Genomic DNA, 18,353 nt, shown 5'->3' with positions numbered 1-18,353 from the left:
ACAATTTCCTAGTCCATAGTTTCTCACAGAAATGTAGAGATTGAAACAACTTTGTGAGAGGTAACATCAGTGCTCACTGTGCAGCTCCTGCTGCCGTCGGGGGCTCTCAGCCCCGCACGCCTGCAGGTGCGATTTCCTGAGGAGCCAAGTGCTGGCCTTGGAAAAGTTTGTTGCTGTTTGGCGGGGAGAAGCTGCCCTCTCTCATTTCCCTGCCTGCTGCAGGCACCCGAGCGTGGATTTGCAGGCGGAAGGGGCTGAGGATCCTTTTCCACGCAGCCCGGTGCAGCACTGGGTGCGAGCAGTGCCCCTGCAGCCCAGCTGGAGGAAATTTAGCTTATCATTAGGGCAGAGCCGGAGCGAGGAGCGGGAGCTGCAGCTCTGGCAGCCAACAGGGCTGTTGTGCCGGTGGTGGGTGATGGACTCGCGGTGTTGTCTCGGCAGCGGTTTGAGCTGGGAGCCCCGATCCCGCGCAGTGGAGCAGGTTCATCTGCGCTGCACTGAAGGTTCCCTGGAGTGGATGTACCCAACACGAGCCCTGCGCGTCGTTCTGGAGCCCAACCTCTCCAGTGCCCACCGCACCACTGTCTGCATCAGGCCTGCCACTGACTTCCAGGGTGCTAGCATCTATGTGGAACGTGCTGGGCAGCTGCATCTGGTGGTGAGCGAGGCAGAAGGGGCTCAACCCCCCCACGTGTCCTGCTTCAGTGCCCACACGCCACAACGGGTGGCCCTCTTCCTGCAGGCCAGCCCGCAGAGGGACATCAGCCGCCGGACGGCCAGCTTCCAGTATGAGCTGCTGAGCAACCAGAGCGCTGCGAGCCCCGACTTCAAAGAGATGGCACTGGTCGAAGGTAAGAGCAGGGCCAGCCTCAGGGTGATGGTGCTGAGGCATATCCAAGGTGGCAGCCAACATCCACTGGCCGTGCCCATGTGGCCCTGGTGATAGGAGCTGTTTTGGGATGCGGGGGTTGTCATTGCAAGGGCGGCCCATCTGATTTCCACCGTGAGGGGCATCCTGTAGGCATGGGAGGGAATGCTGCAATGTAAAGAGAAACTGTCTCTCTATTAGCAGCCAGCTGGGTCCTGGACATAGGCACTGTGATCATGGGTGTCTCCAGCCCCTGGCAGTACCATCACTGAGAACACCTGAGTAGATGTAGGGAGCCTAAATCCCATGTTCAGAAGGGATTTAAATTCATCAAGGCCTCAAGACGGTCTCTGGAACTTAGAATGATCTTTTGGAAACTGGATTAGCCATCTAAATTGCTTGGAACTTCATTTACCTTTCTTTCCTATTCTTACATCAACGTAATCCTTTCTTTGCTTTATTTGTATTGCATAACAAGAATTTTGGTTTGCAGCTGATCATAATGCTTTTTAACCAAGTAGTTCTGCCCTATTTCCTCTCGTAATGCACCAGTCCTTCAGCAGTGAGATGTAGTATAGTATTATCAGTAACCAACTGTTCTTTTTTCCCTAGCTATGTGCCGTCCTTGTGACCACGTGGAACTTCTCATGGCCGTTTGCAGCAGTGACTTTGGTAAGCTGAACAAGTGACAGTTTTTCTGCCTTTAATTATGTATTGATTATTTGGATTTATTTGCTTCTTATGATACTGTCATGACGATGCTCTGTGATCTGAGAAAGAAACTGGCTTTCGCTAGTGTGGAAAACAATTTGAACAGGGAGTGGGGGAATGAAACCCAGAAGGAACAAGCTTGCTTTCAAAGTCCTCATTTCCCACAGGCAGAAAGAATGTGTTCTAAAACTCAAGTGAAAGTAATTCTTACAAGTGTGCTGCTGGCTCTCACATAGAACAAAGTTACATGTGTGTTGACACACATACACACAGGTTCTATGTGCTTGGTATGTTCCTTTTTATTCCCTTCCTCCCCCAGTGATGAATATGCCTTCTCTCTTCCCTCACAGTTGACATCCTTCCTAGTTCTTCTGCAGGGGTAGTGAGTTGTTTGTAACTTAGCTAAGGATTTCAGGTGGTTTAAATTTCCTTCAGTGACATACTGGTTAGGTTTAAGGCCAAATGACAAAACAGAGCAGTTAATATTCTATAATAAGATAGTGATTTGATGGGACATTAAAAGCTTTTTAGGTTTTCTTTACTTAGTAATGCAGTGTATTTATTTTCTTTTGATCATGGTTTGTTCAATATATTCCCATAGCTTTGCACTTGAAAATTTGTACCTGTTTGATTATGTCCAATAGCTAAAGCTGTAGAGCTGCCTCTCCACGTGGCTGCAACTATAGTGCTGTAAATGTACCTACATAAAGAAATAAAACTACGAACTATATTTACCTTTATTCAGTGTTTAAACAGCCCACCAAATTCCTGCTTTCCTGTTGGGGGATTGCCATATTTCAAGGCTACTGATAAAATCAAGTGGTGCTAATACAAATACAGAGTGTAGAGCATGCTTCTGTAGAGTGCTCCTTCTGATGGTGGTTTCTCTTCCTCTTCTAAATTGATTGATGCAATCCAGCATGTTGTTTCATGATGAAGTTGTCAGTTCCCATGCGAGGTGCTCTCCCTCTGCACTGCCTGAACCACCAGAGACTGACAGATGCGCAGGCCCAGGCACACAATGGGGGGCAGTTACATTTACAGCACCAACAGAGCAGAAGAAATAGCCCTTTGAACCAACTCTATTTATGGCCTGACTTCCTTGCTCAGTGCTCACAAATCGCTATCATCAACTTTTTTGATTAGAGAAAATAGCTGCTAATGAAAGTGTAAATGACACTGGGAGTGAATAGGGGCTTTATAGTTATTCTTAAGATGGAAGTCTGCAGTCACTAGGTCCTGAGCAGGGCAGGAGTAACATGGAGCACCAGGAACAAGGGCAGTATAGCTTGTCAATAGACTTGACTGCAGCTGATTAAAGCTGATGACACAGAGGGAGACAGAGAGCAGAGACATCTGTTACACAAAATTCTGGATTCCCTTGGAAACTGGATTAAATGAGGAAGTTCTCAGACATGCCAGAAATAAGCTTTATCTGCCTCTTGGGTTGTTGACTTCTCCGTACCTGAATGAAAGAGTTGTGTGGCAGAAGTGCAGTGATGTTCCCATTGCATTGGTAACTTCTCATTTGCTCAAGAGCTCCTGGCTCAAATGGTGGCATGTTTCTGAGCCTTCTCTGGATATGGGATTGAAATTAATTCAATTAGTAGAAGAATAATTGATTGCTGTGAAAAACGGGGGTGGTGAGAATGAGAGAGATGGCTTCAGGACAGCAAATGCCTGTCAGATGGGATGTTTCATTCCCCATACAGTTGATGCAAAGGATGCTTTCAGTCAGGAAGACTATGGCTTGTCATGCTTTCATTCCCAGGATAATCCTGGGAGAAGGAGGTACATGCATGCGGTGTGATTTTTAAATAAGGCTTCAAAGTCACTTTAAGAGTTTTGCATGTTGTCAATCATCTCCTAAAGTGTCTTTTGGTGGATGGATGACATTTGAGGGCGGGGAAAAAAGTGCCAAGCCTTTAAATGAAAAATGTTGAACAAGCTCTGGGATCAACATCTGCTACTCCTGTCAAAGGAAAAGCTTCAGAGTCGCCAGGAGACAGGAAGGAGGTAGCCGTGAGAGTCATTGTCTTGGAACATAGACTGAAAAAAACAAATCCCTGAGGTGACCTTTTTCATGTGCTTTTTCATCCTTTACTGCTACTCTGCATTACCAAGCAAGTTACGTGCTTTTTCCTCAATGAGTAGTCACAAAGCACGCTTCCAAGCACCTGGCACTGTTTGTGTAGGGATCCTCTGTGTGAAGGATGCACTGGAAGCTCAGAAATACATCCACCTCTAGGTGGTAGGTGTACAAACTGCGCAACAAACCTGTTTCTCCAATTGTTTCATTCAGTGAACTCCTAGTGCCTGAACTACTTACCCGCTGCTCCATAACCAACTTCTGTCTTCTTCACATCTAGTGGTGAAAGGATCTATCCGAAATGTTTCCCACGATTCAGAGAACCGCATGTCACAGGTTGATGTCAGCGTCCACAAAGTCTACAGGCAGAGAAACAGGATTTTCCAGCAGGATGAAGCAAGTGGTGAATGGCGAGGCCCTATCTGGACCCTGCTGCAATGCAAGGTGAAGAAGGGAGGTGGAGATTTCCTTTTCACTGGAAATGAACATTTTGGTGAAGCTTGGCTGGGCTGTGCTCCTCGCTTTAAAGATTTCATGTTCATTTACTGGGCTGCAATGGAAAGAGGAGCCAACCCATGTGAGTTCCAGCTCAACTGACAGGAGTGACACCACAGTTGAGACTTCAAAAATTTCAGCCCAGTTTTTGGATACCGAGTCTGAAGTAGATTAAACCCAAGGACTAAAGCTAACAATTTCACCAGAACTGGGGCCTGGAGAATCTCCTGAAGATAATGGCTCTGTGAGCCTGGTAAACTCTGACGTTTAATCCACATTTTCATTAGTTGCATTAGTTTCTTCTTCACATCTTCTTTGCATCGCAAAATAACTGAATTTTGAGAAGAAAGGTTGAGAAGAAAGCAGCCTGTGCTCAGTATTACAAAACTCTCTAACATCTTTTGCTCTGTGTACATGCTATGTGGTTTTCCTCTAGATGTTTTTTCTTCTCTTTCCCCATCTCAACTTGATTTCCTTTCTGAATGGTTCTTTCTTTTGGTTTTACTTTTTAATGAATGCTAACTCTAGTCTTAGCCATAGTTACTAAACCTTCAGGCAGTTGGCAGGTTTGCCAGGTTTTTTGCCTGCTGTGTGGCAGCAGAGATTAACCAACCCTCTGGGGCACAATCACAGCTGAAGTAATTCTGCAGCACTCTGTTGATGTTGACAGCATCTGATTTTGCTCCCCATGTGAACTGGCCAGTGAGGGATACTGCCCTTTAGCCAACGGGGACACTAACACTGTACCACTACTGGATGACAAAAAGCCTTTGGGAAGTGCATTGGAATAATCAGAAGTTTTGGTTGTAGCGTTGTCTGCGCGAGAATGTAATACTGGGTATTCCTAGTGCTGGCCCCACAACTAGCTCTAGGTCCTGATGAGTGCACATCAGGAAAGACTTGAGCAAACTGGCCATTGTAAAGTATCAAAGGATATCCAAGTACTCAGGTTTTGAGAGCTGGAAATCAATGCTACACTTGAGTTTTTAAATGGTTTCTTCTTCTTTGGTTGGTATTTACACTGTAAATATGAGATAAAATATATTCTTTTGGTATAGGTCAGAGGTACTGAATTTCTTCCTGATTTGTGTATTTGTATGTGTCAAACTTGTGTGGGGTTTTGCCTTTAATAGAGGCCGTGGCCGTTTCTTACAGCCTTAATGTCGTAATTGGTATTTGCTTTCATAGAGCATCATCACTTTGAAATAATGTGTTCTTTTCAGAGCAGAGAAGTAGTTTAGTGAATGCGTGGTTGAAAAACTAACGCAGTGTGAAGTGAAACAATACACTTAAACCCACATGTGATCTGGTTATTTAATCCGCAGCTCTGTGAGCTGTCAGCCTTGCACTGAGCAACCTGAAATCCTTGCAATCAATGAGAACAATGAGGAGCTTATTGGAGATCTTGGATGTTGGCTGTATTAATCCTAGTTGAGTGTAATCTCCCTATATTGCCTGGAGTTGAGATAGGAGGGGCACCTGAAGTTTTCCAAGAGATTGGGTAAAAAGCTTTTCTGGAGAAAATCTTTTTGTTTTCATTTGTTTCAGATTTTAAACAAATATTCTGACTTTCCTGGGGAAAACGTGATCTCTAGAGTGCTCACACCCGAAACAAGTTCTGCTGTGCTGAAGTCAGTGTTAACTTTGGGTGCTGCGCTGCTGCTGTTTACATTTCATGCAAATCTTGCAACATCAAGACTGAGGATGTTTAGGTACAGACATGAGTAAATTGGGGCAAACAGTGTTTCTGGTGGAAAATCTGAATCGGTGCAAGAGCAGTAAAGTGGTTGAAGAGTAACATAAGATCAGGTCATACACTGTAATTTCAGTGACTTTGTTAGTGTGACAAGGCAGACACCCATTGTCACAGCAAGGAGCTGTGGTTAGGGCAGGGCAGGATCAGTGTTTCACATATGGAGAGTTGAGGCAGGAAGAGAACTCCTGGTGGAATTTGGGTGACAGCTCTCATTAGTGCTGACTTTAAGATAGAGCCAGACCTAGTATAGGCCAGGGGGGACCTAGTCAAAACACATTTGTGAACAACTGCAAGCAAACAAGTGATCTTCTTTCTTTACTGCGGTTGAATTTAACCCAATTAATTACCTTTACTGAGGAAAGCATGTTGAACATTTTCCCTCTGTGTCACAGTTTAAGCCCAGCCGGTAACTCGGAACCACGCAGCCGCTCGCTTCCTCCCCACCCTTCTTCCTCCCCCCGCTCCCGGAGGGATGGGGGGAGGTGAATTGGAAGAATGTAACTCCCACGGGTCGAGATAAGAGCAGTCCAGCAACTAAGGTATAATATAAAACCACCAATAATAATAATGATAAGGGAAATAACAAGGCGAGAGGACACAACCGCTCACCACCCGCCGACCGATACCCAGCCCGACCCGAGCAGCGATCTGGGCCTTCCGGGTAACTCCCCCCAGTTTCTATCCTGGGCATGACGTGCTGTGGTATGGAATAGCCCTTTGGCCAGTTTGGGTCAGGTGTCCTGTCTCTGCTTCCTCCTGGCTTCCCCTCCTCTCTGGCAAAGCATGAGACTGAGAAAGTCCTTGGTCAGAGTAAACATTACTGAGCAACAACTAAAAACATCGGTGTTATCAGCATTGTTCCCAGACTGAAAGTCAAAAACACAGCACTGCACCAGCTACTGAGAAGCAGAAAAAATGACTGCTGTAGCTGAACCCAGGACACCCTGGCACTGCAAGCGTCAGTCTTTCAGCCTCTTCCAGGAAGGAGGTTGAAGCCTTTTCCATAATCCTTCTGATCTGTAACATTTCATAAAGCAGCAGGGCTCTTTATGCACTTAATCATTTGTTCTTTGTTGGACTTGTGCCTGATGTGTAGATAAAAAATCAATAGAGGGACAGAATGTTTCCCTTGCTCATTGAAAGACAAAAGAGCCACAAGAATCTCTATTAAGACTTTGACTGACTGGACCAACACCATGAAGTAGAGGTTTGTGAATGGATCCTGCAGGCTAAGTCTTCTTGACTGATTTGAATGAGATTTCCCCTGCTTATGCCAGAGTGAATCTGTCCCTTTTTGAATGCAGCTGGTCTTTCCCTTGTGTCTATCTTACCTTTTCTGTACAATTTCAAATGATCTGAATTTTCAACACACCATTCTGGAGGAAATGAATTACATGAATACAGGCTTATTCCCTGTGTTAGAGGTTTGATTCATTCACTCCCTTTCTCTAATCCTATTATTAAGGTAAATGTTTTGGTCTTTTTCGCTGCAATGTGAGCTCAACTTTTGTCTCAGACAAAAGGAAAAGAACCTTGTTTGTACAACCAAGTAGGACAGTAAGTTTTCTGTCACAGCACAAAATGGCAAAGTCATGGCCTTCAGAGACCTTGGGGGTTCTACTGGGAAGGCACAAGAGCTGTGAGCCAAAGTCTTGAAATTGGGGGTTCATGCTGAGCTTTGCCCCTGACTCAAGTAAGTCATACCTTCTGGTGTCAGTGAGGGAGCCCATGTTGTAACAACTCTCCTAGGAGTTCACTCTGCACTGAGATTTCTATGCTTAACTTCAGCATGGGAGAGGAATAGTTTTTTCTCTGCCCTTGACCAAGAGTCTGTCTTTTCTTCCTTTTTAATGGTCTTGATCTCATTCTGTTGAAATCTAGCAAGGCTTCCAAAGCACTCCTGGGAAGTCAGAGTTAAGAATGCTTAAGTTTTTCTGATGCTTTTCTTCATTTCACAGTGATGAGTTTTGGTTTCAGTACATTGCAGTGATCATTTAGAGCGATGTAATTTATGCTCCTGTAATTAGTACAGTCATACTTAACATTTACGTTTTGTCTCAAGTTATAAAGTAAGGGGGAAAACCTAACCCTAAAGCAAAATCCCCACTTCCTTCCTCCACCAGGAGCTACTTTATTTTTAAAATGGAATGTAGGTTCTGTAAAAAGTACAATTCATTTCTTACACTGAAAAACATGAAGGAGTTTAGTACAAACACAGACATAATACAACTAACTCACCTCCTTAACATTCTATTGAACTAATTTAGGATCAGGAGTTGCTCATGATGGTATTTTCACCTAAATTATCTGCTTCTTTTCAGTTAGCTTTTATTATTTTAATGGTGGTTCCTCCCACCCTCCCTCAGTGCTTTGGCTGGATTCACATAATTGCCTATATTTTATGTAAATGGAATTGTTGCACCGTAAAATGATGCACAAATGTGTCTGCCACACAGAGTCCAGTAAATGGTGTGAATAAACCCCTTATTTCAATGTAACGGCATCTGATAGCAGCCTGGGAAACACTGGGCTGACAGATGTGAGCCCATGACAAGGCCTGCAGAAAACCTGAATGAGGAGCACTCCGACAGACCACCATTAATTGACTTTTGAAATAACTCCTTTTTTTCACAGTTCTACTTGGCTGAGCAAGACTCACAAATTGCTGTCTTGAACTTCTTAATGGCACAAAATAGCTGCCAATGAAAGCCTAAATGACATGGACTTTGAATAGGAGTTACACAATGACCACACCGTGACATGTTTTTAACTGACACTCAACTGGGAGGCACTCGGGAAGGGGGGAAGAGATGGGAATGACTTTGAGAACTGGGTATGGAAACAGCATCTGTTAAACTCTAGACAAATACAATTTTAAGTTAGGAAGAGAAACAAGTCTTAGGAAACATCCTGATAAACATTTTCACATGCATTCCTAGAGACTATGATTTGGAGTTCAGGTCTGTTATTCCTCCTGCTGTGAAAATCAAGAGGAAATTGCATTAGGAAGTAAGAAAACAGACGCTGTGTGAGTGAGGAAGGTGCTGACCTCCCTGGGTTTCAGGACCTGCTCAAGACCCAGGCTGTAGTCACAGTCAGGTTTATGCAGACTCAAAATACTTGTCTGTCTTTGGAAACTGAGGCCAAATTCTAGCAGAGAGAATTGACCTCTCAGACATGTAGTTAGTGGAGATGAGAACTATCTTTTTCTTGCCCCTAGTTTTTGTGCTACCTGCCATGTTGAACAAGCAATACACTTGTCTGACTCTGGGAAATCTGGGGGATACCACAGCCTATACAGCTCCCTCTTCCCCAGTTCTCATATAACTCAGTGAGTTATGCAGGAAAACCTCTGTTGTTTGTACACTGTAGCATCTTTATTTCTGCCTTCCTTACTGCTTGCTTCAATTTTGAGCACAGACCAACACATTTAGAGTTAGGGTTTACCATGAGTATTTATTGAATTCAGAGTACAACTATTCACTCATTTTAGAGCTAAAAAGATCAACAGGTTCTAAAACAGTTACAGGCACAGTCATAGAACAGATGGCATAAACTCTATGTATGTGGCCCTGACAAGGATGTCTAGCTGACACATCTACATGAACTAACACAGCATACTTACTGAAGTATATGTATGAAGTACATAGCTGATAATATCAGTACTATCAACAGGTCTATAATTGCATAAGCATTTATTTTTCTATACTGCAGTATATTACTGTGTTTCATTGAAGAAAAGATTAAACATTACTGTATTTTGTGGGCAAGCAGTTCTCCATTTACTGTAGCTTGTACATTAATATGCAAATCATTACAAATCCTCATGGCTTCATTAATACCAGGATTAGGGGTTTTTCTAGACTGAATAAGTTGGGGTTTTTATAGTATTAAAAAGAGAAGTATAATTAAAATGCATGCTTGAATCTATATCTTGTTTAAAACCAGTACAGCTCACACAGTTACTAGTGGAGTAGTAACACTTCAGTTGTGCTGAAGAAGCTTTTGACCCATTCATGATTTATCATGCTGTAGCTAACGTTTCTAATGTTAATCATCCCAAAGTTTCCAGATACCCAAGATATCCAAAGCTAACCAGAGTTTTCAGGAGTGCAGTGATTCAGTTATGCATTCCTCATTTCTTTCCAAATCAACAGAACCTTGTTCTATCATTTCCAGTCATTCACAGCACCAAAGAAAACAAAAAGGAGAATCAGGAATACAGTGGCAGGCTTGGGTCACTGCCTGTGGTAATCCAGAACCCCTTGTGTGTTATGTGCTGTTGGTCATACACCGAGACCACATTTAAAGAATCCCACCTTGTCCAGCATGGCAGAATAAAAGCTGCTCTTAACTTTGCTGGAGTATTACTCCAGACTATGGCTAAAAAAGTTCATAGACTTAGAGGTTAATATTAACACCCCTTTAAAGTCAAGAAGCAAGCAATAGGAAATGTGGACTTTCTCCACTGCAGAAACCATCAGAGCACTTTTTCCTTCATGGCCAAGGGGACAGAGTGCTCTTCCAGCACCCTGCTGAGGGATCTGCAACCTTGTGCCACAGCCAAGCAGCTGAAAGGACAGGATTTCCCAGGGAACTGCTCTTGTCCCTCACTGCAGAAAAACTGGAAGTTCAGGGAAAAGAGTTTTGCGTTCATTGCTGGCTCCTACCAGGACACATCCTCCTTCCACACCTTTGGAAGTGTTCTGCTTAGTTTGGTAGTTTTAGTGCTGGGTGTGCTTTGGAAAGCTGAGACCCTTGAGTTAGTACAACTACTCCAAAGGCAGCCATAGCACTTTTAGGTCCACCACCAATTCCATATCTTATTCTGGCCAAAGAAAGGATGGGCAAAAGGAGGCATCTCATCAGACTCCTGCTATCCTTGACAAAGTTTACAAACCAAGTAAAAATAGAGACACCAAGCCTGAATTCCTGCAAGTCTCTCTCTAAAGCACTTTTGGCTCATGTGAAATGGACAGAGGTTCTTCTGAGCCTCCTAACAAGTCCCTTCCAAACTACCAGCAATAGCTTTCTGTTCTTCATGGGACTTCTTTCACCGAGTCCCATAAGGGGAGTCTTACAAATCAAAGGCCAGTAAGACTCTTGTGTGAGCTTCCATGTTCTTCACGGGCTACTACAAGAAGAGCTAGCATAGTAAGTCCAGAGGCATCAAAAAGGTACAGGCCCAATAACTATGAGATCCCAATACCTTGCTTGCCTACTGATTCTTTTAAAGGTGCAAGTAAGAAGTGCAGATTCCTCTGGGCATGGTGAGGACTTCTGAAGACATACCACAACCCAAAGCAAAGAACACCGGGAGCATTAAAAATCCATCCCAGTGGGAGTGGATGTATATTCTCCTTTGTGCTAATTCCCTGTTTTTCAGAAGACTCACTTGTCTGCCCACAGGCTTCACGCAGAGAAAAACCAGCATTTTCTAGGTACTGTACACACTGTCTTGAGGCTCCTCAAATCACAGTCCCAATAACATGTAGAAAATCCAGTTTCTACCACCTGAACAACTGAAGATACACCAGCAGAGAATATCCCACCTCACAAAGAGGGAAAGCTTCACAACAGGAGACCCTGCTTTAAGTGAACAGCACATTTGTGCTCCCTATGCAAGCCAAAAATGCACTCCCTGAACTCCTCAGCACACAGAAAAGCCCCCAGCACTGAAGAGCCATCAGTGTGAGGATCTGAAGCACGTTCTGGGTCAGAACATGACACAGAATGCTTCATCCCACAAACTGGATTATCACAGGGCACATGCTACTGCTCTGCAGGATGTCTTCCTGAAGACTCTGGCATATTCCCAGTCTCTGAGTTGATGTTGATGGTATTTCCTGGTGATTCTGACACCATTTCTTACTCATCAACTCTAAAATCTCTGCGTTTCTTTTCTGATGAGATTTTATAACTTAATGTCCTAAGACCTGAACTTACTTATTTTAACAGCTCACCCTGTACTATCTCAGAGATTCATACACCGAGAACACATGTATTGCAAATCCTGACTATGGACAACAGTTTGAGACAGAGAAAAAGGCAACACTGAGACCTACCTCAAAGCCTGGAATCTGAATTTGTGAAGGAATTCTGCCTGTTTCTTTCTCAAAGGAGTTATTGCTACCTGTGAAACACATTTAGATCTGGAAATTAATTCTGGGGTTCCTTTACAACAAACCATGGAAGCCACAGCAGCTACTAAAGACTTTTGATAACGATTCACACCTTTTTAGAAGGACAGTCAAGGTCTTTGCAAAACCTTTCATCGCAGTTTTTACTATCATCATTTTACTAAATCATTATCTAAATACTTGAGCAACTCAGACTGAAGAATCAGCAGATTTCCCAAACTGCTTGAAAGAGCTAATAATTTTCATTTCTAAGACTAGGACATACAAAGAGCTGCTACAGGCCTGATTATCTGCATGGAAGTACTTAGGCAAACTAAATTAAGATACAAGACTTTACTCTTTCATTTGGCAGAGACTCAGAACAGTGCCACTGGAAAATAACCAGAAGGCAGGGTACAGGGCTTCAGTAAACTCGGTTTCGTATTTATAGATCAAGTTATGCTTCTCCCCCACAGCCATGAAAATCACAAACCCTGCCTCACAGTGGAGCAGCACACCAATCTTGGTAGCCTTCGTATTGGGTAAGCACTTTTCAACATCATTATGCCAGGATGATATTTTGCTGTTAAACCACTCAATACACCAAGAACTGCTGTTCCGGCCCAGGCGGCTCTCCGGCCCGTGCCGCTCCATGCTGCCGTAGCAGATGCCAATGCCACAGAAGTTGTTCTGTTGCATTTCCACTTCCCAGTAGTGGACTCCTCTCTTGAAGCACTGGAACCCCAGCACTTGGTAACAATCAGTGAAGCGCTGAGGGTGCTGGTTATACTTCAGGGGGATGTCTGAGACAGACATCTTGGTGTATCTGTCAGACATAATCACTTTGTTGTGAGCTGTGTTGTAGTCCAGCGTGATGTTAGCAGCATCTGCAATGACATGAATCATTTGAAGGTACTGAAGAGCAAAGCACTCTTATTTATACTGTCCTACCTAGGCACTTGTGCCTATGTGTGTTCATGTCCCTGCTCTGCTCTCCTTCACAGTGCAGGCAGTGCTCTGGGACACAGTAACAGCTGCTGGGATCAACTGCAACTCTCTGTTGGAGAGTGAGCAAATGGAGGGCAAGTTTCCTTTCTTCCTGCATCCCCATGAGATTCCTTCACCACCCACATACATGGTGGCAGAAGAAAGGGACTGTTGATCTGGCATTGAAAGGTACAGTATCTTAAGCAAGCCATCATGGTCTTACATGAAAGCCTGCATTTCATTTCGAAGGAAAATCCAGTGCGTTACCTCATATTTCTAGGCCAGCCTAATGCAGTCGTTCTGGGGAAAACCAAAGCCATTCCTGAGAAAACTTAATTTCCCTTGTAAAGATATGCGAGCACTGAAGATAAATTTGATTCAGCTGGTAAAAGAACCACTTAGAAACCTCCTGCCCCATTTTCCTCCACAAATTTCTTTCATTTGTAACCAGCTGATAACCTATTAAGCCAACCAAAACCCTTCAAAAGTGGTTTTGTCAGATAACTACAGAGGGCACATAACACCAGTGCAGTAGGTGAGAAAGCTCATCTTTAAGTAGCGTAATGTTGGGTGTCTTACACTGCAAAAGCTCCTGTCTGGATTTCTTCAGAAAGTTGTCAAGAAGCTCTTTAGCTGGAACAGCAGCTGCAGCAATTGGTGTTGCCATGGCTGGTGCTGTGCCAACAGAAGAAAAGAGACTTTGGCACTGGGAAGAAACTCTGCATGTTTAACACACCATCGCAGGCTCACTCAGCTGGAGTGGGCCTCTCGAGGTTATCTGGTTTAGCCTCCTGCTCCACACAGCATTAGCTTCAATATTAGCTCAGGTTGCTCAATCTCTTATCAAGCTTTGAAAACCCCCTGTTGTGAGGCAACCTCTTTCAGTGCTTGATCGCTCTCACAGGCACGAGTAAGAGCCTTCTCAGGGCAAGAGATGAACTTTTGCTTAACACGCCAATTCTAGTGACCATCTACTTACCATTGTAAGAGCAGTCAATGGAAATGAGAGTAAGTGTGCTCAAAGTTTGGACTCACCAACTTTAGCAGGTTTCTTTTTCTCCTCTGTAGGGGGGAAAAAAGTGAACTGTGAGTTCTACTGAGACCAAGAAGCCACTGATAGACTACACCAGCTGTACCACCATCATTGTGGCTCTTGTGAAGCTGCTGCAGTAGATAAAGCTGACAGTCCAGCACGTTGAAGACTTTTTCCGTACTGGAAAGCTACACATGAAGCACAACCTACTATTTGCTTCCTATTTCACGGGGTCATAAGCCTAGAAGGAGCTTCATCTCTAATTCAGGTTGCAGACTGTTAGGGTAAGTAGTAGTAAGTCTGTTCATGAGGCACATAAACTATTCCTTTTCTTTTTGCAACAGTACTTCTAGTGCAGCAACAAGAGCTACGAGTCCATTCAACTCCAGCATCCCCAACAGGCCCTGCCAAGTGTTCCACACCCAGGACTTGTGAATGGGAAGGACCATGTGTCAGGAGCTCAGTGGAAGTAACAGAGTAGTTTCTTAAGGCTTGGATTTATTCCAAAAGGAGAGTATGGAGTATCTTCCAAACAGGCTGAGTGCCACATTAATACCAGTATCTGGACAAAACAACACTGGAAGGCCCCAGTATAACCTGTCACAAAGACCATCTCCGTCTACCCAAGCTTAGACTGTAGGCAAGATATGGCCATTACAATGTTTGAGTAAGGCTGCTGTTAATCACCACTTACTGGTATCTGCCTCCACCGGCGAAGTGGCTTGAGTCTGCTGAGGGGTTTTCTCTCTGTGGGTATGCTCTTGTGACAGGAGGAAAGGAAAAAAACAGACCATAAGCAGCTCACAGGGAGGATTCAGTACATACAAACCCATCAAACAAGCCAACAGATGTTTAGTACAAGTGGAAAAACCCCTGCCAGAACCAGCGGCTGGGGAGGCTCAGCTCTGCTTTACAGCCCACGCTGACACCACCACAGGCACACACCAAGGCTAATGCACATCATACCCGTGCAGCTTGTGCTTTACAGCTCACAAGGCATCCATTAGTAAACTGCCCAAACACCCTCCCCTGACAAAGTGCTCACTACACATTATCACTGCCTCACCACAAGAGCAAACAGCTCTTGGGTAACTCCCTGAACTCTTACCTGCTGGTAAAACCATAGTTAGGAGGGGGTGAAGTTCTTTAGTACTTACGCAGTCCTGGAGGCTTTTTTACGGTTTTGTTTGGAGGAGCCACGGGAGGGGCCTTAGTTTTCCCAGGTGTTACTTTTGCTGCAATAATGGTATTTCACATTAGGGTTCGTATTGCCAGGAACAGGAAGGCATTAGCAAAGATGTTTTTCAATCTTATTTTTCAGTTATGTGAATAGAACTTAAGCGATGCTTGGCAGAGATGGAAACTGCATAGAAGACACCCACGTCCAAGTCCAAAAGATACATTTGCTTAACCTGGTAAGTTGGTCTTTGGTCTACACTTACACAATCAGCACCTTTACAGTTGGGTAACCACAGCCTTATCACTGTGTTTTATATTTCCCCTCAAATCCACATCCTAACTCCATCAAACCCTGCTGTGTAATAGAAGCATAAGTTATTGTAAGGAATAAAGGCTGAGCTGTGCCAGAAGGGCAAAGTACTACAGTACTTATCAGCGTATAGATGAAAGTGAAGAGACAGTGGCACATTTTTTCTCCTAGTTTAGCCCAGACTGTAGCAGTTTTGTGTGGAAATGGAACACCACAGAAGTTGGAAGACACAGTTTATATTACCCAACTGTATTTGCTGCACTGGGTTTTGGGGTGGTTTTTTAGGTTTTAAAAGGGATTAGTAGTCCTAAAATGTCTTTTTTTTTTTTTTTGTGGGGGGGGGGGGGGGGTTAATTATATTTAGATTGGAAGGGGAAGATCCCTCATTTGAGCTCAAAACCAAGGCAGAAAACGCCCCTTTGCCCAGTGATACAGTACCTTCCACTGTTTTCTCCTTAGAGAGAGTCACTGAAAGTTTCAAAGTGTCTTTAAGGTTAATGGCAGACTGGTAAGAGGAATGTATCAAGTTTTGGTCTATTTCAACCACAGGAACAAAAGCATCTTTTGTTGATGTTTTCAGTAGTGCTGTCGCTCTCTGAAATGACAAACGGTAGATCTCATGCAGACATAGGAAAATACAACCAAGTTACTTTAAATGGGGTGAGGTTGTGCATTCATCTCAAAGGACCAAAGGTTTCAGCCAGACACAACCCATGGCAAAATTCCAGTGGCAACCCACATGCATTGATTCTTAACTGATACCTGAAAGATCTACCAGACAGTGTCACAGCACAGAGCTGCAACAGCTCATGGGGATGAGCTCTCACTCCTCTGGCCCCTCTGCTTGCAGCAGAAGCGGTGGCTGAACTGGGGGAAGTTACCAGACACCATTTCAGCCCTCCCTCATTGGTATTTGTGTACTTCTCAGTACATCTGTTTATAGCAGGTTCTGGCACACACCTGCATCATCGTTTGAAACTGCTCTGGAGAGCAGGACTACTACAGCAGGGTTCTGTTATTCTGCATTCTAGAAACACGAAGAATTGGATTCACATTTAAAGACTTATTACCTTCAAAAACAGAATGTCATCAGCTTCAGTCAGTGCCATCTCAATCTGATCAAAGAGAGACTGAATTTCATTCTTCTTAATTCCCAGAACGCCGTAAATATAATCAAACTTATTTGAAACTCTTCTTTCTTCATCTGCAACTACTTTCAAGATCTGAATTTCTCTTTCTTCAAGTAAAACTTTAATTTCTGAAAACTCACTTAGGATCAAATCTTTCTTTCTGGAAATTGTCTCCTGGAGCAGACAAGAACAGACAGACACTGGTTTCAAAAACACAGTTTGTGCACAAGGTACTGACTACTACTATAGGAGAGGCTTGAGGAACACACAGGCTTCGATTACTTGAAACAGGCAATAGAAAACCAACGTATTTCTGTGTAGTTTAGAAAGAAAGCTCCTTTACTCCCAAGGAATGAGGAGAATTCTGGGTCTCCAGACCCCAGCCATGGGGCAGTGGCCAGGCTGTGCCATTGGGTTGTTATCAGCACCAGGAGGTGCCTGGCTCTGCCAAAACTCCTTTTTTCTGTTCCTTCCCAGTAACATCCCCTCCTGCCAATGCAATCTCAGTACTACACCTGTTGTCCCAGGAGTACAAGCATGAACAACACGCAGTCGCCAGTGTGTGCCAAGCAACCTGACAGCAGTTTGAACAGTTACCCACTTACAACAGCTTGGGCTTGGTTTGTTTTCACGGTGTTCATTGCCCGAGCAGCTTTTTCATTCTGATTATGCAGCTCCATGAGCCGCTTCTTCAGCGCCGCCTGCAACAGAAGAGATCAGAAAGTATTTCAGAGAAGCACTTGCCACATCTGCTCTGTCAGGTCATGCTTAGCGGGTTAAGAATCATCTCTACAGGAAGTTTTAAATCACCATTGTAAGCATTCAGTACTATTGGGTTAAAACCTACTGCTCCTTGGCCATGTAAGCTTTTCAAGCGTGCTTTACTTATCTACCCTCTGATTTTTAGCTGTGCTGTAAGACACAAAGGTCACATTTCCTGCTCTTCCACTCCATGGAGAACCTCCTCCTGGCTTTTATCCACATGCCAGAGCTCTCCCTCGGCTACTTTTGTAATTCTTTGGTTCTTAAGAATATACACAGTAAGGCCACGCAGTGACCCCCTTGCAGCAGGCAGCAGAGGGGCTCAGCGTTGGGAGGACACCCACAGAGGTGGGCTCACCACAGCCCAGCCCAGCCCAAGACAGGAACTGGCTATCAGCTCTGTGACAGCACCTTCCCAGACCCTCAGAGCACCATCTTGGAGGGAGGAAGAACAGGCAAGGAACGACCGAAGATATGCTCTAGTGCACACTGGAGGGCCAATAAGTTTGCCAAGTCGTGGTTCAGCCTCCCCCCCGCACTCCACAGAGCTACGACCAGCACCCAGGGCCCTGCAAGGCCTTCAGGGAGCAGAGGGGAGCTCCAGGGTGCCCCTCGGGGGGTGCTCAAGCCCCGGAAGGAGCCGACTGCCCGCGCCGCTCACCTCGGCGTTGGCTTTGGCCAGCTCCAGGGGGCTGGTGTGGCACAGCTTGTGCCCGAGGAGGCAGAGGGAGCAGATGCAGATGCCGTGGTGGCTGCAGAAGAACTCGAAGAGCTTGTTGTGCTGCGGGCACTTGCGCTGCTGCAGGTCGCGCAGGGGCGGGCAGAGCTGGTGGTCGCGGAAGGCCGGGCTGTCCTGGTGCGGCCGCAGGTGCTCTGCGCAGAAGGACGCGGTGCAGGTGAGGCAGGTCCGCACG

The 18,353-nt window shown here is 44.8% G+C and overlaps 2 protein-coding genes across 2 annotated transcripts; one reads left to right on the top strand and one right to left on the bottom strand.

The window, feature by feature from the left end:
• Positions 1 to 222: 222 nt before the first annotated feature.
• LOC104400456 (meteorin-like protein) lies at positions 223 to 4,265 on the top strand (the record flags this gene model as incomplete). The annotated part of the gene is made up of 3 exons (XM_010009208.1): positions 223 to 851; positions 1,481 to 1,540; positions 3,949 to 4,265. Coding segments are annotated over 3 exons (1,006 nt in total), but the record flags the coding sequence as incomplete, so codon positions are not given.
• Positions 4,266 to 12,392: 8,127 nt separating this feature from the next.
• TRIM25 (tripartite motif containing 25) lies at positions 12,393 to 18,349 on the bottom strand (the record flags this gene model as incomplete). The annotated part of the gene is made up of 8 exons (XM_010009197.1): positions 12,393 to 12,925; positions 13,605 to 13,700; positions 14,061 to 14,087; positions 14,753 to 14,818; positions 15,986 to 16,142; positions 16,618 to 16,851; positions 17,283 to 17,378; positions 18,101 to 18,349. Coding segments are annotated over 8 exons (1,458 nt in total), but the record flags the coding sequence as incomplete, so codon positions are not given.
• Positions 18,350 to 18,353: the final 4 nt, after the last annotated feature.

This window comes from Nestor notabilis, unplaced genomic scaffold, assembly GCF_000696875.1.
Source record: "Nestor notabilis isolate BGI_N333 unplaced genomic scaffold, ASM69687v1 scaffold32520, whole genome shotgun sequence".
Lineage (NCBI taxonomy): Eukaryota > Metazoa > Chordata > Aves > Psittaciformes > Psittacidae > Nestor > Nestor notabilis.
Note: the sequence above shows the minus strand (reverse complement) of the source record. Positions and strands in the feature narration are given on the sequence as shown.